The following is a 21,092-nucleotide window of genomic DNA, read 5'->3' on the forward strand; positions in this document are numbered from 1 at the left end:
GTAAGGAACTGTCATCTAAACCCGGGGTGGCAGAAAACCTTGCAGAAATTCTGCTGAGTTACAGGGAAAAAATGGGGACTGGAAGCAAGACATTTTGAATCTGAAGGGAAACGAAAATACCTTTTATCCTCTTTGAATACATATTACCTGACTGAATGGAAAACCTTAATTTTTACCTTCACATTCGTCATAAACATAGCAGTGTGATAAAGGGGGCTTGTTTTATTTTGTGATCCCTTCCCCCCAGCCCCCTTGCTGCCTAGCCAGCGGTAAGTCTCCTGGCCTGACTGCCTCAGCCGGTTCACCCTCTGCCTCCTAGTAACCTGGCACTCATCTGGACCTTTGGGACAGTCTTGTCTCCAGCGTGGATCACCTGGATACCCAGTGCTGTCGCACAGCTTTGCCAGGCCTTTCTCAGGAGGTCCATCTTCTGAACTTCGCTAAAGATCCCAGCTGTGCTGATTTCCCACAAAATTGAATGCTTTCCATGTGGAGGAATTTTACAGATCACAAAGTGGTCTCTTATCAATGACTTCGTTTAACTTGAAGTTCAGCTAACAGATGAAGCCAATCTTTTCTCGCAGTGAAGGACCCAGGCTATAGGAAAAGGCCTCTTTCACCGAGGACCCTTTAAGGGCCTGGGCCGGGACATCGGTGGGGCGAGGGCCAGGGAAAGGGGCGGGTCGGGGAGTGTCTTCTTTCTCCCCCCACCCTCCGGCTGCGACCGAGCCCGGGTGGGTGGGAGCTGCCTCCTTCCTTTAGGCAGCAGCTGCTGCACACTCTAGCTTGCTAGCCCGAGCCAGGAGACCGGGTGGCAGCGACCCCAGCTCCCGAAAAGTGAATCCGCTCTGGGGGCTACGGCAATGCCCCGACCCTTCGGGGTGCTCCTGGCGCTGCTGCTCAGCGGAGGCCTCGGGGGCGGCCAGGCGCAGCGCCCGGAGCGGCAGCAGCAGCAGCAGCAGCATCGGCAGCCACCGGCGCATCAGCAAAGAGGTACAGTCGAGGCACGGGCTCCAGGTCACACGCTCTGCCGGGGCCCGCGGCCCTTCTCTTGTCCCTTCGTCCTATGCTTGCTGGAGAGGGACCGCTTTCTTGCTTTGCCTTTGGGGAGCGCGCTTTGGGGCGAGAGGGTCTAAGTTTGATGCAAGTTCACTTTTAGCTCCCCGAGTTCACCCACCATCTGCCTGCTGCTGCTGCTGCTGCTGCTAAGTCACTTACCTCCCCCCAAAGAAAACGGAGCGTTTTCATCTTCCATGCGTTTCTGGGTCGACTTGCTATCACTGAACATCCTGCAAATTAATTTCCTAAGTCTTTGTAAGAGGCAAACTTTCAACCAATTAAAAAACTTTAAAAAGTTTCCCCCAATCCGTTTCCATTCCCGCAGAGAAAGATTCCCCAAGCTGTGATTCGTCTTGGAGCTTTATGGAAGGCAGCTGATACATCTTTATTTTTAGAGACTTTGTTTCTAACTCTTTGAACAGGGCGTGTAAAGGCGTTTTTTGTTGTTCAGTCGGTACGTCTTAAGTATGTGGGTTTTCTTCTTTCTTGGCAGCGGTGCCCCCAGACTCACGTTTTCTTTACCGACATGCTATTTTGGATATGCTATTATAGTGAAATGCCTCCTGTTGCTTAAACACGGATGAAACCTCTATGTCATTTGTGTTTTAATTAAGACCACAGTGCCCAGATAACACTCTTCGCCTGACTTTGGAAAACAGTTATACTTAATGTAACGCAAATTATTCTCCTCAGAGAGCCTTAATGTTTATATGTATAAGATTTCGGAAATTCTGGGGAGACTTTGCAGGGTTAGTTTATGGTCAGGAATTTTAAAAGAAGTGCACGTGCAGCATTTAACACAATAATTTATAATACAACATTTGAGCAGACTTTTCTGTAAGTTGGGAAACATGTATCAAAGTAAAAAAAAGTTTAAGAAATATTTAAGGTTTGGTTTCAAACATCAAAATGTTTACCCTAAGAGTACAAGATCTGGAGATTAGTAGCTTTCGAAAGTTTTGATGAGACCGAATCTGCCAGAATTTTAAAGAATACTTATCCCTCTTTTAGTTAACTGGAATAAGCTATGTCAACAGTTCTGACAGTTTTTCTGCTTGCAATCTAGCATTTCTAGCATTGCTACTTTATTTTAAAGGGAGAAAAAAAATGTAAGCTCCTAGCTATAATAATAACCCCCTGATTAAAATTCCTAGAATAAAAATGACCTTACATTCACTATATAACATTTTTTTTCCCTTCTATTTTGGCTTTTGCTTTTCTGAGAAGTCAAATGGGGTCAATGTGGCTTAATTAATAGAATTTATGAAAATGATTTTGAGAATATCTTTGGCAGCTGATTTAAAAAATACTACTTTTAAATAGTAACTTTACTCAGTTATGTGATGTTTTAACAAAACATAATACTTTAATACTCTTAGGCAGCTGGGAGTAAAGATACCAAGATCAACAACCCTCTGTTCACTTGAAGCTCAAAGCATGCAGAGTAGGGATCAAGTGGGTTCCTGACAGTTTTCCATGGCATGCCCCCCGCCCTTTTTTCTCTTATTCTCTCTCCTGTCTCCTCCCTCTCCCCACTTTTATTTAAGGTAAATTAACTCTGGTTTCTATGGTCCAGGCACAAGATGAAATGAATTCAGCATGGAGAAATTACACTGCCATTCTGTTGAGACATCATTTGAACATTATGCACAATAAGGAATTCTGTGCAAAATAACTATAACATAGACTCCACTATACACTGCTATATTTTGCATTCTAGTGTCAATTATTGTGTATTTTATAGATTATTTGCAATATATTTAGAGACTGACTCATGGATAAATGGTTAAAGCTTGTTAATATTAGTCTACATAAAATATATTTCATAACACCTTAAATTTTTATAGTGCTTTATATTTTTAAAATACCTTATATATGTGAGATTATTTTACCTTCAGTCATTATTTATTGTTGGACAAATTTAAAACCTGAGGCTTGGAGTAGCTGTGACTTAAGTTCATTCAACTGATAATAACTTAATTCTTAACAACTAAGAGCACTTCTAATATTGTTTTATGCTCAAGTTCCCATTTTAAAGTACAAAAGTTTTTTTTTTTTTCATTTAATTTTTTGAGGCCGTGTTTCCTTTTCAGTGCTGCTCTGTTAAAGCAAGGTCTCAGTGAAGATTATTGGATATGAGTTTGATTGAAGAGGTGTTTTCTTGGCTATCATCAATTTTCTCTTTTCAATTATACTAGCACCGACCTTCCTGGCCAAGAATTAATTTAGAATGAATTCTGTTTTCCCTTATAGTATGGTACCAGTTTACGAAGAATGTTGACATAAAGAAACATTTTTAGATATTGTAACTAAGTTAGAAACTTAATCAGATTTTTTTTTGTTTGTTTTTTTTCATTGAAATCTTGTGCAGTTTCTAGAACACAGTGAATTGTGGTTTGAATAGTATTGACTCAGTAGAAAAGACATTCTAAGGAAATTCCTTAACTAAATTTAAGATTGACAGAATAGGAAAATGATACAAAGTGGGTCTGTATTTCAGCAAGGCAGTAGATAAAATTTTATCCTGATATTTGTGGAAATGGAAATGTAATAGTAAGTAAATTGCAACTGAGTGAAAATAATTTCCAAAGATTATTGCATAGTAGATCAAGATTGATCCAGGAAGAAGTCTTTAGGGCTGTGACAAAGGTTTCCTTATGTTCATTTGTCTTGGTAATGGCTTGATGTAAAATATAACATCCAAGTTTATGACAACTGCCGGTGTTCCAAAATTGATTCAGATGGCTAAGCTGGTGACTATCAGATTCTGGAATCTATAAAGGTCTCTATAGGCTGATCCATGAGCAGAACCTCCGTGGACTTGGTTTTGTTATTTGTATCCAGATGTTAAGTAATTTCATGCTGCCCTCATCTAGACATTTGTTTTGAACTTTATATGTATAGGAATGAGTAGAAAGACAGGATGAGAAAGGCAGTCTGAACTGCAGCCCGTTCAATATGAACATACAGTGCGAAATGGGAAAAGAATAGTTAACTCATAAAAAACTTAGAAGCAGGCTGGTTGGTTGGTTTAGTACACATTTGAGTGCAGCATTGACAAATGGATGCAAATCCAGAGGAGGAAGAGCATAAAGGTGGGAAGTCTGAAAAGATTTTTAAAGGAGGATTATTCCAAGTAAAGACTGTTAATTTGGAGAAAGAAAGACTTAGGAAATGATAAGAGATATCCTTGAATTTTTGGAAGGGTTGTTATTTGGAAGAGAGACTAAAATATTCTTTCTAAATCCTGAATTTGAATGCATAGAGGAGTGTGACAGAGGAAGGTTTAAGTTAAATAAAATGGGAGGAAACCTCTCCTACCTCCTCTCCCTTCCCTGTTCTGAGCTGTTCAGAAATAACTGGGTTGTGCTGGAACACCCAGCTTCTGGAAATGTCCAAGCAGTGATCAAATGTGCAACATGTCAGAGATGATTTAGGATGGAATGCCTCTGCAGAAAGGAAGTTAAGACTCAAGTCTCCGGTCCTTAACCAAGTCCAAGATTCTAGTATTACATTTTATTGTTTTGAGAATGCATACTTGTATTTGAACCTCAGAATTCTTAAAAAATGTCAAGAAAATATTCAATGAATATAAATGTGTTTGTAGATGTCTTCTGAGATTTAAAATAAAAACATGTTTGGATGATTGTCACTCATGTTTGGCAAGAATACTTAAAAATTTAATATGTAATTTTCACATACCATAAATTGCACAGTTCTAAAACATCCTGTGCTATAAAATGTGAGAACACTTTATAAATTACCTGAGAACTTTTCAGGGGATTTACTGTGGCTGTAAAGCTGTAATTGATTTTTTTTTAATGGTATTTCCTTTTGTTACATATGTAACTTGTTGGCTTGTTCACTACATATTGGCCTATTAGTTTGGTAAAAATAATTTATAACATATAAAGTATGAGTAAGACTATGAACAAATTCACCATTGACTGTTATATTATGGATGTGTTAGAATTTATTTAAATAACATACTTTATATATTCTTAAAATCTCACTTATCAGTGTATGCAAATTGCTGATATATCTTATTCCTAAATTTTTTTTTTATTCTAAGATTTCCTGCAAAGTAATGAACTGAATCTGTATCAAGAGTTTCTTGGGATAATGAAAGCCTTGCACATGCTTTGCCAATTCTGTCTCTTTTTAAATTTTTTATATTTAACATTTTATTGTGTAAACAAATAGGATCTTATTCTAGGTACACTGAAATACACACATGAGAAAGATATAGGACCTTTCTTGCAAAAGTTTGAATAAGTTTTGGTTATAATTCTAGTTAATATTTATTAATACACATCATACTCTTTTTATGATGTATTAGCTGGGTCTGTTATTTTTTTATTTTAATTTTTTATTTGGAGTATTATTGCTTTACAGTGTTGTGTCAATTTTTGCTGTACAGTGAAGTGAATCAGCTATATTTATACCTACATCCCCCTTCCCTTGAACGTCCCTCTCACCCCCCACATCCCACCCGCCTAGGTCATGTCAGAGCACCGAGCTGAGCTCCCTGTGCTATATAGCAGCTTCCTGTATAGCTAACTGTTTTACACATGGTAGTGTGTATGTTTCAGTCATACTCTCCTTGTTCGTCTCACCTTCTTCCCCTTCCCACCTGTGTCCACATATTTGTCCTCTGTGTCTGTGTCTCTATCCCTGGCTTGCAAACAGGCTCATCTATACCATCTTTCTATATTCCACGCACACGAGTTAATATACAATGTTTGTTTTTCTCTTTTTGACTTATTTAACTCAGTTTGACAGACGTTATGTCCATCCACATCACTATGGATGACCCAGTTGCTTTCCTTTTCGTGGCTAAATGATATTTCATTGTATATATGTTTCACATCTTCTTTATCTGTTCATCCATTGATGGACATTTATTTTGCTTTTATGTCCTGGCTTTTGTAAATAGTGCTGCAATGAACATTGGGGTATGTTTGTCTTTTTGAATTATGGTTTTCTCAGAGTATATACCCAGTAGTGGGGATTGCTGGCTCATATGGTAGTTTTATTTTTAGTGATTTAAGGAACCTCCATACTTCTTAATAATATTTGTATCAAATAGATGGGGAAACAGTGGAAACAGTGTCAGACTTTATTTTGGGGAGCCCCAAAATCACTGCAGATGGTGATTGTAACCATGAAATTAAAAGACGCTTACTCCTTGGAAGGAAAGTTATGACCAACCCAGCTAGCATATTGAAAAGCAGAGACATTACTTTGCCAACAAAGATCCATCTAGTCAAGGCTATGGTTTTTCCCGTGGTCACGTATGGATGTGACAGTTGAACTGTGAAGAAAGCTGATCGCCGAAGAATTGATGCTTTTGAACTGTGGTGCTGGAGAAGACTCTTGAGAGTCCCTTGGACTGCAAGCAGATCCGAACAGTCCATCCTAAAGGAGATCAATCCTGGGTGTTCATTGGAAGGACTGATGCTGAAGCTGAAACTGCAATACTTTGGCCACCTCATGTGAAGAGTTGACTCACTGGAAAAGACTCTGATGCTGGGAGGGACTGAAGGCAGGAGGAGAAGGGGACGACAGAGGATGAGATGGCTGGATGGCATCACCGACTCGATGGACATGAATTTGGGTAAACTCAGGGAGTTGGTGATGGGCAGGGAGGCCTGGCGTGCTGCAATTCATGGGATCGCAAAGAGTTGGACACTACTGAGCGACTGAACTGACTGACATTCCCATTAACAGTGCAGGAGGGTTTCCCTTTTTCTACATCCTTTTCAGCATCTATAGTTTGTAGATGTTTTGATGATGACCAATCTGGCTGATATGAGGTATCATATCATTGTAGTTTTAATTTGTAGTTTTAATTTGCATTTCTCTAACAATTAGTGATGTTGAACTTTTTTTCATGGATTTGTTGACCATCTATATGTCTTCTTTGGAGAAATGTCTATTTCGGTCCTCCACTCATTTTGGATTGGGTTATATATATATATATATATATATATAGCTGCTTGTATATTTGGAGATTAATCCTTTGTCAGATGCTTGGTTTGCAAATATTTTCTCCCATTCTGTCTTTTTGTCTTATTTATGGTTTCCCTTTGCTGTGCAAAAGCTTTTAAGTTTAATTAGGTTGCATTTGTTTATTTTGTCCAATTGTTTCTTAATTCACTTCAGTTACTGTAGCTCCTGAAAGGTGAGATGTCACCTCACTGTAATGACTACACTTTTCACCTTCTTTAAATGTAATTATTTAACAATTCAAATAGTTACTCCAAGAGTTCTACCCAGATATGACTGCTGTAAGAAAAACATGGATTGTTTTCTCCCCATGGGTGGGTTTTAGTTAAATAAGAAGGATTTCTGAAATAGTAGAATTTGGAATTTTTACACCTTTCAGTTATACTGTAATAGCTGTTACTCAAAAAAGTTTCCTTTTTTGGTAGATTTCCCAGTATTTTCTCCAGCCCCATTTATCTAAAGTAGATCATTGCCACTCTTTTTCTATTCATATATTTAATAAATACTGATTATTCATGGAAATGACTAATGTGCTAAACTTTTCAATGTGAACCTCTGAGAATGAATCATTGTTCTTTCTTCTAGTCCAACTAGATTTAGCAGTGACCTATAAAAAGAAATTCATTTAAGCTTTACAAAGGGTCTGACATCTCCTTTCATAATCTACTTTAGAATTTTGGAACTACAATGGTGGGCCACAATGGAAGAGGAGGAATCAAGGCCGAGTGGGTCCAGAACAGGAAATACTAATTTCAGTTTAGCCTGTGCATAACAAGATTAGTGGGGTGGTTATCTGTCCTTATATAGAGTCCAAAGGATTTATCAAATGCACACCTGAGTCCAGCCAGCATTAGCTGTCCAGTAGGATTTTATCCTGTGTGTAGAACATGTCTGGAAGAGTTTCCAAGAGAATAGTTAGATAAAATAAGTGACTCCAGGTCATCTGTCCAATTTGCTTTATGTCCTTATTTAGCACCTGGAGACCCTGTGTAAAAGATGAGGAAGAAAACATTGTCAGTGGCCAAATTGTCTAGTTTCTAATCTGGAAGACTGGAGTTTAGGAGTCTTAGTCACAGCTTTGAAATGGGTAGTTAAGCAGGAACTAAGGCAGAAGCCAACTGAGGTGAATGGGAAAAGAAGGTGGGGAATAGCGAAGGACAGCGTTAGATAGGCACATGATTCTCCAAGACTCATGCCAGGCTCAGTGTATACCAGACAGCCAGAAAGAAGATGGATTCTGGGCTGAACCCATGGGTAAAACTGAATCCCAAGGCCAGAATTTGTGCAAGAAATTGGTGGGTTGGGCCTATGTGTATTGGAATGTGGTTAAAGAATGATTGTATTCAGTGAGCAAAAGGGAGCTCCCCCCTCAACAACAACAACAACAACAAAAACTCAACATATCCCTGCTCTTATGGAGTTTATATTCTAGTTGAGACAAATATGGTGAATATATAATGAATAAAATAATATCATGAATACCTATATTGTGTAGAATGTAGCCAGTGATGGATTTCTGTACAAATACAACAAAGAGGAGTTAGGAGTTCTAAGAATGAAGGATGGTTTCTATTTTTAAATAGTGATAAAGGTTGACCTCACTGAGAAGGTCACCCTTGAGTGAACACTTGCTGGGGTTGTGGGAATGATTAATACAGATATCAGCTGGAAGAGTACTCTGAGCACAGGGAACAGGCTTACAAAGGTCTAAAGCACAATTTGAAGGGCTGGAGAAGTAATGGGGGCTTGGTCACTATAAAGATTTTGCTTTTTAGTCTAACTCAGGTGGGTGGTACTGAAGAGTTTTGAACAGAATAAAATGAATGAATTGAATAAATTAATATTTTTCATCTCAAGCAAGCTCTAATCCATTGGGCTAGACACATAGGATAAGCGTAGCATTATTTTAAATTTATTTCCTGCCCCTAACCTTTCATTTGTAGGGCATGTTTAAGAGAATCCATTCCAGAGTTTTCCACTTCAACAGTCTTACCATCAGGAGGCTCAGAGGCGTCTTTGTAAAACGTTTTTTCTTTTTCTTTTTGCTTTTGGCATCTCACTTCCATTCTACTATTAAAGAATATGAATAGCTCAAAACTACTCAAGTTCAAGGAACTTCTGAAGAAGTGAAGTGAAGTGAATTCGCTCAGTCGTGTCCCACTCTTTGCGACCCCATGGACTGTAGCCTACCAAGCTCCTCTGTCCGTGGGATTCTCCAGGCAATATGAATAGCTCAAAACTACTCAAGTTCAAGGAACTTCTACATATCCTTTTATTTTGTCTTAGTGTTGCTAGAAATATGCCTTAGGTTTCTTGGAGCATTTTTAGCTAATGTACTTGTTGAAACAAGTACTATAATCCCACATGGATATGTATGTACCTTGGAGTTCTCTTTTTTATCATTCATTTCAGTATCAGAGATAAAGTTTAGGTACTATTATTAAAAATGACACAGTGATGTATTGATCTGATGACATCTTTCATGAAAGGAATTTTGAAATGTTACCAACATTTTTTACAGTTGGAAGCCCTCGATGCTCTGTTTTGATTTTTATAACTCCTTTAAGGATCTCTGTAAGTCTTGCAGTAATCTTTGGAATAAAGTAACTCAATTTTGGCCTGACCTAATTTTATCATTTAAAACAAACCCCCTGTGTCTTCCTTCTTCCCTCCTCCCTCCCTTCCCTTTCTCACTACCTCTGCTTCTTCCCTTCCCTTATTCCCTTCCTCCCTCCCTTCCTTTTTCCTTTCATATCCTGATTCTGAATACAATACGGTTTTCAGAGATGATTCTAACAAATTTAACTTTTTAGAAAGTATGAAAGGATAAACTTCACCTAAATATTTCTTATTAAAAGTCACGGATAATTATCATCTAAAGATAGTTTTGAGACATAATCTAAAATTACATTGAGAGTTAAAGCTAACGTATTGCCTGCCAAAGATGTTTAATATGAATAAAAATATTTTTCCAGTCATCTTGAATGTGGATTTTAATATGGGAGCTTTATCCTGTTTGGCACATGACATTTAGAAGAAGATTGTAGAGGCTAGTCTATTAGTGGTTTATTACTCATAATGCTGGCTTTCTGTAGCAGGCCTAATCTAGTACAAATAGCAAGTTAATCTGTGTAAATTCTGAATGATGAACACCTGAGCAGCTATTTCGTGTCTGGCTCTTGGGAGAGGCACCTTGTAGGAAGTTAACGACATCTCTCCTCTCAATTGACTCCTGAGGCTCTTTGTTCAACTAGGTCTGAGTGCCAGATGCTTTAGATTGGTTTAATAGTATTGTGAGTGTTAACACATTCATTTACACAGCAAAAGTTTCCAACAGGTTAATATAATTATCCTCATTTTAGAGAAGGAGAAATTTGTCAAGGACAAACACATGTTCCACTGTTAGTTTTAGAAATTAGAACATGTTCCTTTTCTTGGTTTTGTGGACCCTAAGTTGTCATCTCTTTTGGAGCTTTAGATCCTTTCTGATCTTTTATAAAATACCTTAAAAATCATATTATCATTTCTGAATTATGTTAGTAGTCTAATCTTAAATTGAAGGTTCACTAGGTCTTATGGAAGAACAAGAAAAATAAAACATATAGCCTTCAAAACTCATTTTCATTTAAACACACACAATACTTAAAACTATGCAGAAATATACATGCATAATACTCAAAGCTATGCATAAATTTCAAAGTATCCATCAAATTTTAGTCTTTAAATTTTTAGGATTTGGATTATTGGGTGCTAGACTATGCTACTGCTGCTAAGTCACTTCAGTCGTGTCTGACTCTGTGTGACCCCACAGACGGAAGCCCACCAGGCTCCCCCGTCCCTGGGATTTTCCAGGCAAGAACACTGGAGTGGGTTGCCATTTCCTTCTCCAATGTGTGAAAGTGAAAAGTGAAAGTGAAGTCGCTCAGTCGTGTCCGACCCTTAGCGACCCCATGGACTGCAGCCTACCAGGCTCCTCCGTCCATGGGATTTTCTAGGCAAGAGTACTGGAGTGGCTTGCCATTGCCTTCTATACCGAAGAATTAATTGATTATTTCTGTAAGGTGACAAATGTGTGAAATCAATTTTAATTGGAATTTATGTTATAGTATTTCACTAATGTGAGCTTCATAGTTTAACTTGCAAAAAAGACTCTTATTAACATATACTTTTTTTTTTTAAAGGTATAGTTGATTTACAATGTTGGGTTAATTTCTGCTGTACAGCAAAGTGGTTCAGTTATATACACATGTATACATTCTTTTTATATTCTTTTCCATTATGGTTTATCACAGGCTATTGAATATAGTTCCCTGTGTTATACACTAGGACCTTGTTGTTTATCCATTCTATTCAGTAGGCTAGAAGCAATTGTCACTATAACAGATTATTTAAAAAATAGTTACTGTATATGTCTATGACTGAAAAGAGCAAGAATCAAACGATATACATAAGAATAAGAGTGGAGTTAATTTCAAAATTCCTTCTGAAAAGTGCAGAACCCTGTCATCTTCATAAAAAGATTTGAAGAGTTCTGTTTGAAGCTGAACCTCTCAGTTAAGACAGAAAATTGTACAAACATCCTAGATTTTGAGAGGATTAGTATGTGTATCTATTTACCCTTTACAGTTTAATGCTCTCACAGTACTTAATGTATTTAATATATTATTTGATTGTTTAATCATTAGACTTTCAGTTTTATAAGCAAAAATAAAGAATAAAGGAATCTAAAAATTTCCAGGATTCTGAATTTTCAAAAAAACCTGATTGCCTTGATAAATGCTTATAGACCACAGAATAAGCTGTAAATGGGATCATTTTTAGTTTTCGGTCTGGTAGCTATACTGTTAAAAGTATGAAGTGTAATTCTTTTTAAGTTGCTTGTAACATATAAGGTCCTATTCTAAAGAGGAAATAAGGTTAGTCGAGTTTGCCACATCAAATATATTTTTTCAAAAGCCTGTAGTAGCTACCCCAATTTTCTGGCTTATTGCCTGCTATGCCTTTTTCAATTATCGAATGAAGCTGAACGTGTGAAGGAGAACACAAAGTAGTGCAATTGTCATTTCAGGTAGCTACTTTATCTCATTGGTTTATTGTGAGGAGTATAGGAAACAATGAATATAAAGCCTGGTGCATCTATTAGGGACTCAATAAATGTGAATTTTCAAAGTGCCTCAAGAAAAATGAATTAAGTCTAAAAGTTGTCTTGGTGTCTCTGGCTTGAAGCAGCCTTTTTTCCCTCCAGGACTGTGGTGTACCAAATTCAGCTAAGGCTGATTATGAAAGTATTTGCTCATATACTTGAAAACACAAATGTATGAATTCAATTTTAATTGGGATTTATGTTGTAGTATTTCACTATTGTGAGCTTCATAGCTTAACTTACAAAAAAGACTTATTAACATATACTTTTTTTTAACGGTATAGTTGATTTACAATGTTGGGTTAATTTCTGCTGTACAGCAAAGTGGTTCAGTTATATACACATGTATACACTCTTTTTATATTCTTTTCCATTATGGCTTATCACAGGCTATTGAATATAGTTCCCTGTGTTACACACTAGGACCTTGTTGTTTATCCATTCTATGTATACAACTTTACATCTGCTAATCCCAAACTGCCACTCCATCCCTCTTGAACCCTTCGGCCCCTTGACAACCACAAGTCTGTTCTTTACAACATATGTTTCTTTATGTCTTCAATTTTCATATATATTCCTCTGCTTTGGAGATAACTTGGATTAGAAGAAAAAGTATAGACTTGGGAGATGGAAAGAATTGGATTCATAGCCATGTTGCCATTATTCTTACTGAGACCAAAAACCTGAATCAACAGAGTTTAAAGTTTCCATTAGTGAAATAGAATTACACTAGATAATATTTGTGAAAATTGGTTCAGTCACTGATTCATGTCCCACTCTTTGTGATCCCATGGACTGCAGCATGCCAGTCCTCCCTGTCCCTTACCATCTCCTGGAATTCACCCAAGTTTATGTGCATTGAACCGGTGATGCCATCCAACCATCTCATCCTCATTTGTGAAAATACTTGGCAGTTAATCAGTAAATGTTAGCCAGTTTCTTCTTTCTTTTATTACCTTATCACAAAGCTCAAAATGATATTTTCAGTGCATATAACACCCCTTTTGCTTTGTGAAAGTCACTTAGTTGTGTCCAACTCTTTGCAACCCTATGGACTGTAGCCTGCCAGGCTCCTTTGTCCATGGAATTCTCCAGGCGAGAATACTGGAGTGGGTAGCTGTTCCCTTCTCCACAGGATCTTCCCAGCCCAAGGGTCGAATCCAGTTCTCCGCACTGCAGACGGATTCTTTACCGTCTGGATTCTTCACCATCTGAGCCACCAGGAAAGCCCAAGAAACACACCTTCGCTGACTAGTGACTGGTCTTGGGGCCGCAGCGGTGAAAGGACCGAATCATAGCCACTAGACCACCAGGACCTTTTGCTTTAGAAGAGCAAAATAGTCTACAAGTAGACCCTAAGAGATTATAGATGACAAGCTATTTATGTCACTGGAGAGCAATTGAAGAATTCTATCAAGGTCACCCAAGTCAATAATAGAGACAGGAAGAAACACAAAGTCCTATAATTAGCTGATGATTATTCTAGTAGCCCAATATGAGAATTCATTTAAGCAGGCAACAGAATGGAAATTTTAGCAGTACTTTGTGGCTATTTATATTTCAGTTATGATATAATAAACTTTTTAAAGGAATTTCTTCTTTTTTGGCTTGAATTTATTAGGGATTGATAAACTACTTTTTAAAGAACTCAATGTATAGCACATGACAAGTGCTTCATAAAAATTAGTTATTATTTTCAACCTATGAAGTATCTGTCTTCATTAACATCTTCTTGGGTAGAGGTGACAATTCAGCATGTTTGACAAACAATGGGAATTAATTTTAGGATGGTCTTCAATGAAAAGTCTAATTGGATTGTTAAAAAGCTCTCAATATAAACTCTGTTTATTTGGACTCTATTCACTAAGGTGAAAAAACAGTCTGAATAGGGAGAAGTTTTAGTTTGTCTACCTGTGCAGTAAGTCTTATGGCAAATTTCTGAAACAAACAAACAAAAACTACCTCAGTAAATCATGTAACCCAAACAGATCTCTAGGAAAACCTGCTTTTTTAAACTTGGGGAGATCAGATTTTGAGGAAAGAAAAAAAATCAAACAAAACACTCCCTAGGACTCAGCTGTAAAGAACCTGCCTGCAATGGAAGAGACCCGGGTTGGATCCCTGGGTCAGGAAGATCCCTTGGAGAAAGGAATGGTAACCCATTCTGGTATTTTTGCCTGGGAAATCCTATGTACAGAGGAGCCTGGCGGTCTATGATTCAGGGGGCCGTAAAGAGTCAAACGACAGACTTGCAATCATGTTTAACATGTAATATACAACTAGTTAATTTTTCACTGTGGTAAATTGGAAAAAAATCATTGGATTTGTAATTGGAACTCTAGGATACAAGTTTTGCATCTAGTCCTTGCTAAAACTGTTACCTTAATCAATAGTTTAGATTCATTTAACTATTCTGATATTCAATTGCCATCTATTAATAAAGAAAATTGAGAACATAATGCTCAACTCTATCTCATGGAGTTGTTGTAAGGGTTAAATAAAATAAGCCATACAATAGTATTGTTAATAATACTACTCTGTATTATGATAAATGGTAGGTTTGGTCAAAGGCATCGTTGCCATATAAAGTTTTTCTTCACCCCTTTCCTTGATTTTTTTTTTTCCCCTAGTGACTCTTTAAATACACTTAGTTCTTCTGTACTGAAAACCTTGGCACATACTCCTTTTATTTTTATTTACTTATTTATTTTTTGCCACATACCTCCCAGTAACACAAAAAAAGTAAATTGATGTGGAAAGGAAATATTTAAAATGCATATCCTATCTTAATTGGTTTTGCAAATAGTTACAGATACACTCTGTATGTAGACATGATATGTTGAAAAATTCTTCAAAATACTTTTTATTTCTCTTTACTATCTTTCTCAAGTTTATACAAAATATTTTCCAGTCAGCTTTCACAGGCAGATTTTATCCACAGGCTTCCTAGTATGTGCTACCTAAGATGTTCTGAGAAAGCAAAACTGTCCTGTTTCCATATTCATCCAGGAGTCCATATATTAAGGTTAAAGTTGGCCCATGTATGTAATGAGTCTAACCTGTTTATGATTTTCATTTATGTAATAAGTGGAATGACAAATCCAATCTTGTACAAACTTCAAGAGCTATTGTTATTTCAGAAAGCTAGAAGGGCACATAATTAACTAGTTATGCTTTCAAGATCTTCAGCTGTGCATTGGTTAGAAATTAATATGGTAAGTTTCATAATAATAGGACTTTTAAAATTTACTGCTCTATTTCTTGTCTTTAGACTGGCATATGGTAGGCACACAATAAAAATTGTAAAATGAAGCTACTCTTTTGGGTAGACTAAAAGAATTGCCTTTAAAAATTGCTGTACATGTACTATATTTCCTAATGCTTTTGTCGTTAGAATGAGTATTTTTATAAGATAGACATTTCAAAAAATACTGAATCACAGTATGTGCAATTGTGAGGTGGTGTTATCAATGCCATTAATGTGATAAATAAAATATTTTAGAATGCTTTTTATGCTTTTGAGGCATACTTTATTTCTTAGGATATTCCAGTAAGAGCTGAGCAATTTTTAAGCTTTGGATGAGGAATGCATATTTCTTTGTTTGAAAAAGTCAGAACTTTTCTGTATGTGAGGTCTTTTTTAGATGAGGATTATAATACATAAAATTAAAATGTTTACCAGCTATCATTTAAAATATATATTAGACACTAATATTTCAGGTTCTCCACCAGTTTTGTCCCTAACATGCCAACATTTTCTAAGCTCATCATTTGGAAAGGATTTTCTTTTTTACCTTTTCCGAATTAATCTGTTTTCACCCATTTTTTTCCACAAAGGTAATCCTCACCCTCTATGCCTTTACTGAGCTCTTTGAATCATCAAGAAATCTTTCCTTTTCTTCAGCACATCCTACTTTTGAACATCCTTCTTTCTCTTATATTTTTAAGATGGAGTCAAAAGCTCATTTCCTCCAGGTCCTCAGGTGTGAATACACCTCTGATCACTTCTGTAACTTTAGCCCCACTTATCATTATGTATAGTGTAAAAATATTCATCCTATTATATATGTACATTTTTCTTAGGTTTCTTGATTTATTTCTGTGTTTATGAGCTGAGAGGGTGGGAGGGAGGAGTAGGAACTTCCGTTGCAATTGGGTATGTTTTCTTCCTTTTAATACCAGATGAAGCCCTAGTCTACAAGAACTCATCAGGCCATGGCAATATTTTCAATTGAGAATTTACTTAAGGGAAATAGAAAACTGACATGCTACTCCAATCTTTATTCTCGCGGTGTGTATTATTCATAGATGAAGAAACAGTAAAGTGATTGAAATGACAATATAAATCAAATAATAAAAATACTCTGCACTCAACTATTTTTTTTCAACACTATAGAATTATTAGCATACTGGCAAATTTCTTTCAAGTTAAATATTGCACTATAGCTGGGAATGAATATTAAAAACTTTTAAAATTTCTGTTCAGCAATTAGTATAAATTTAACAGAGCAGTTCCTAAAAACTGAATTTAAGTAAGCATATCACATGGTTATCATGATTTCTATAGAGGGGTAGGGGTGAGCAGTGGACTGCCACAGGGGCAGGGGCTCTGGGTGCAGCAGACCTGGGTATGGCACAAACCCTACTGGAGGAGGTCACCATTAACCCCACCATAGAGTTGCCAGAACTTACATGGGACTGGGAAACAAAATCTTGGCGGGCACAAACAGAACCTTGTGTGCACCAGGACCCAGGAGAAAGGAGCAGTGATCCCACAAGAGACTGACCCAGACTTGCCCGTGAGTGTCCAGGAGTCTCTGGCAGAGGCATGGGTCAGCAGTGGCCTGATGCAGGGTTGGGGACACTGAGTGCAGCAGTGCATGCTTGGGGCCTTTTGAAGGAGGTTGCCATTATCTTCATTACCTCCACCATAGTTTGGCCCCAGGTAAATAACCGGGAGGGAACACAGCCCCACTCATCAACAGAAAATTGGATTAAAGATTTACTGAACACAGCCCCACCCATCAGTACAAGACCCAATTTCCCCCTCAGTCTCTAAACCTCTTACCCTTCTCCATCAGAGGGCAGAGAGACTGAAAAAAACAATCACAGGAAACTAACCATTCTGATCACATGGACCACAGCCTTGTCTAACTCAATGAAACTGAGCCATGCCCTATAGAGCCATCCAAGACAGAAGGGTCATGGTGGAGAGTTCTGACAAAATGTGGTCCACTGGAGAAGGGAATAGCAAACCACTTCAATATTCTTGCTTTGAGAACCCCATGAACAGTATGAAAAGGCAAAAAGATAGGACACTGAAAGATGAACTCCCCAGGTCGGTAGGTGCCCAGTATGCTACTGAAAGTCAGTGGAGAAATAAATCCAGACAAAATGAAGAGATGGAGCCAAAGCAAGAACAGCACCCAGTTGTGGATGTGACTGGTTATGGAAGTAAAGTTCGATGCTGTAAAGAGCAATATTGCATAGGAACCTGGAATGTTATGTCCTTGAATCAAGGCAAATTGGAAGTGGTCAAACAGGAGATGACAAGAGTGAACGTAGACATTCTAGGAATCAGTAAACTAAAATGGACTGGAGTGGGTGAATTTAACTCAGATGACCATTGTATCTACTACTATGTGCAAGAATCCCTTGCATGGAGTAGCCATCATAGTCAACAAGAGTCAGAAATGCAGGACTTGGATGCAGTCTCAAAAACGACAGATTGATCTTTGTTCGTTTCCAAGGCAAACCAGTCAATATCATAGTATTCGAAGTCTGTGCCCAACCTGTAATGCTGAAGAAGCTGAAGTTGAACAGTTCTATATAGACCTACAAGACCTTCCAGAACTAACACCCAAAAAAGATGTCCTTTTCATTATAGGGGACTGGAATGCAAAAGTAGGAAGTCAAGAAATACCTGGAGTAATAGGCAAATTTGACCTTGGATTACAGAATGAAGCAGGGGAAAGGCTAATAAAGTTTTGCCAAGAGAATGCATTGGTCATAACAAACACCCTCTTCCAACAACACAAGAGAAGACTCTACACATGGACATCACCAGATGGTCAACACTGAACTCAGATTGATTATACTCTTTGAAGCCAAAGATGGAGAAGTTCTATACAGTCAGCAAAAACAAGACTGGAGCTGACTGGCACAGACCATGAACTCCTTATTACCAAATTCAGACTTAAATTGAAGAAAGTAGGGAAAACCACTAGACCATTCAGGTATGACCTAAATCAAATCCCTTATGATTATACAGTAGAAGTGACAAATAGATTCAAGGGATTAGATCTGATAGACAGAGTGCCTGAAGAACTATGGATGGAGGTTCCTGACATTGTACAGAAGGCAGGGTTCAAGCTCATCCCCAACAAAAAGAAATGCAAAAAGGCAAAATGGTTGTCTGAGGAGGCCTTACAAATAGCTGTGAATAGAAGAGAAGCAAAAGGCAAAGGGGAAAAGGAAAGATACACCCATTTGAATGCAGGGGGAGATAAGAAAGCCTTCCTCAATGATCAGTGCAAAGATATAGAGGAAAACAATAAAATGGGAAAGTTTAGAGATCTCTTCAAGAAAATTAGAGATACCAAGGGAACATTTCATACAAAGATGGGCACAGTCAAGCACAGATATGGTATAGACCTAACAGAAGCAGAAGATATTAAGAAGAGGTGGCAAGAATACACAGAAGAACTGTATAAAAAAGCTCTTTGTGATGCAAATATTCACGATGATGTGATGACCAACCTAGAGCAAGACATCCAGGAATGCGAAGTCATGTAGGCCTTAGGAAGTATCACTATGAAGAAAGCTAGTGGGGGTGATGGAACTCCAGTTGAGCTATTTCAAGTCCTAAAAGATGATGCTGTGAAAGTGCTGCACTCAATATGTCGGCAAATTTGGAAAACTCAGCAGTGTGCATGGGACTGGAAAAGGTCAGTTTTCATTCCAATCCCAAAGAAAGGTAATGCCAAAGAATGCTCAAACTACTGCCCAATTGCTCTCATCTCACACACTAGCAAAGTAATGCTCAAAATTTTCCAAGGCAGGCTTCAACAGTATGTGAGCTATGAAATTCCAGACGTTCAAGCTGGTTTTAGAAAAGACAGAGGAACCAGAGAACAAATTCCCAACATCTGTTGGATTATCGAGAGTTCCAGAAAACATCTATTTCTGCTTTATTAACTATGCCAAAGCCTTTGATTGTGTGGATCACAACAAAATCTGGAAAATTCTAAAAGAGATGGGAATATCAGACCACTTGACCTGCCTCCTGAGAAATCTGTATGCAGGTCTGCAAGCAACAGTTAGAACTGGACATGGAACAACAGACTGGTTCCAAATAGGAAAAAGAGTACGTCAAGGCTGTATATTGTCATCCTGCTTATTTAACTTATATGCAGAGTACATCATGAGAAATGCTGGGCTGGATGAACCACAAACTGGAATCAAGATTGCTGGGAGAAATATCTCAGATATGTCTCAGATATGCAGATGACACCACCCTTATGGCAGAAAGTAAAGAAGAACTAAAGAACCTCTTGATGAAAGTGAAAGAGGAGAGTGAAAAGGTGGCTTAAAACTCAACATTCAGAAAACTGAGATCATGGCATCTGGTCCCATCACGTCCTGGCAAATAGATGGGGAAACGGGAAACTCTGACAGACTTTATTGGGGAGGGCTCCAAAATCACTGCAGATGGTGACTGCAGCCAGGAAATTCAAAGATGCCTGCTCCTTGGAAGAAAAGTTATGACCAACCTAGACAGAATATTAAAAAGCAGAGATATTAGTCTGCCAACAAAGGTCAGTCTAGTCCAGGTTATGGTTTTTCCAATAATCATGTATGGATGTGAAAGTTGCAATAAAAAGAAATCTGAGTCCCAAAGAATTGATGATTGTGAACTGTGGTGTAGGAGAAGATTCTTGTAAGTGCCATAAACTGCAAGGAGATCCAGCCAGTCCATCCTAAAGGAAATCAGTCCTGAATATTCATTGGAAGGACTGATGCTGAAGCTAAAACTCCAATACTTTGGCCACCTGATGCGAAGAGCTGACTCTTTTGAAAAGATCCTGATACTGGTAAAGATTGAAGACATGAGGAAAAGGGAACAACAGAGGATGATGAGATGGTTGGATGGCATCACTGACTCAATGGACATGAGTTTGAGTAAACTTCAGGTGTTGGTGATGGATAGGGAGGCCTGGCATGCTGCAGTCCATGGGGTCACAAAGTATTAGATGTAACTGAGCAACTGAACTGAACTGACTAATAGAGAAAATCAAATTCTTTCTGATGGACTTAATTACAGCCTCCTGTTCCACCCTGCTGCTCTCATATGCTTTACATTTTTATAGCATCTGGTATCTAAGATGTTTTATTTTTTCACCACCGTGTCTGTGCCTCCACGCAAAACTTTTGAGTCTTGTTTGTAGCAGTGTACTCCTAGATTTGGAGTAACATGGGTGTCAGTTCTTAAAGTGAATGACTTAACTTGATAAAAGTAAGAATGAATAGAAATAGAATCCCAGACTTTCTAAATCCCAGACATGCATTTCAGTTTTATATAAATCTTCTCTCTAATATGGAAAGTAGCAGTTTTCAAATGGAGAAAGCTAATATAAAAATTGAAGTTTGTAACAGTTTAGGGAGGGTTGGGTTAAACACTGACTGTATAGATAATCTATAAAAAGTTTTTTTGATTCAGTCAAAAAAATGATGGTTTCTCATGTTTTCCAGAGAGAAATATTCATCATTTTTTCTGTGTGTTTAAGATAATTTTTCACAATTAACTTCTTCTGTCACTTAATTATATTATTTAATTGATTTTTCACAATTAACTTCTTCTGTCACTTAATTGTATTATTTA

General features: G+C 37.6%; 1 protein-coding gene across 1 annotated transcript in view; it reads left to right on the plus strand.

Annotated features, from left to right (window-relative positions):
• The first annotated feature begins 745 nt into the window (after nucleotides 1-745).
• Nucleotides 746-21,092, plus strand: part of LAMA2 (laminin subunit alpha 2) — a 710,698-nt gene continuing 690,351 nt past the window's right edge. The window contains exon 1 of the mRNA XM_088840739.1: nucleotides 746-993. Within this exon, the coding sequence (XP_088696865.1) occupies nucleotides 864-993 (130 nt within the window). The 5' untranslated portion in view covers nucleotides 746-863. The remainder of the gene's footprint in view (nucleotides 994-21,092) is intronic.

This window comes from Moschus berezovskii, chromosome 10, assembly GCF_049115385.1.
Source record: "Moschus berezovskii isolate FMDL1 chromosome 10, NW_MosBer_1.0, whole genome shotgun sequence".
In the NCBI taxonomy this organism is placed as follows: domain Eukaryota; kingdom Metazoa; phylum Chordata; class Mammalia; order Artiodactyla; family Moschidae; genus Moschus; species Moschus berezovskii.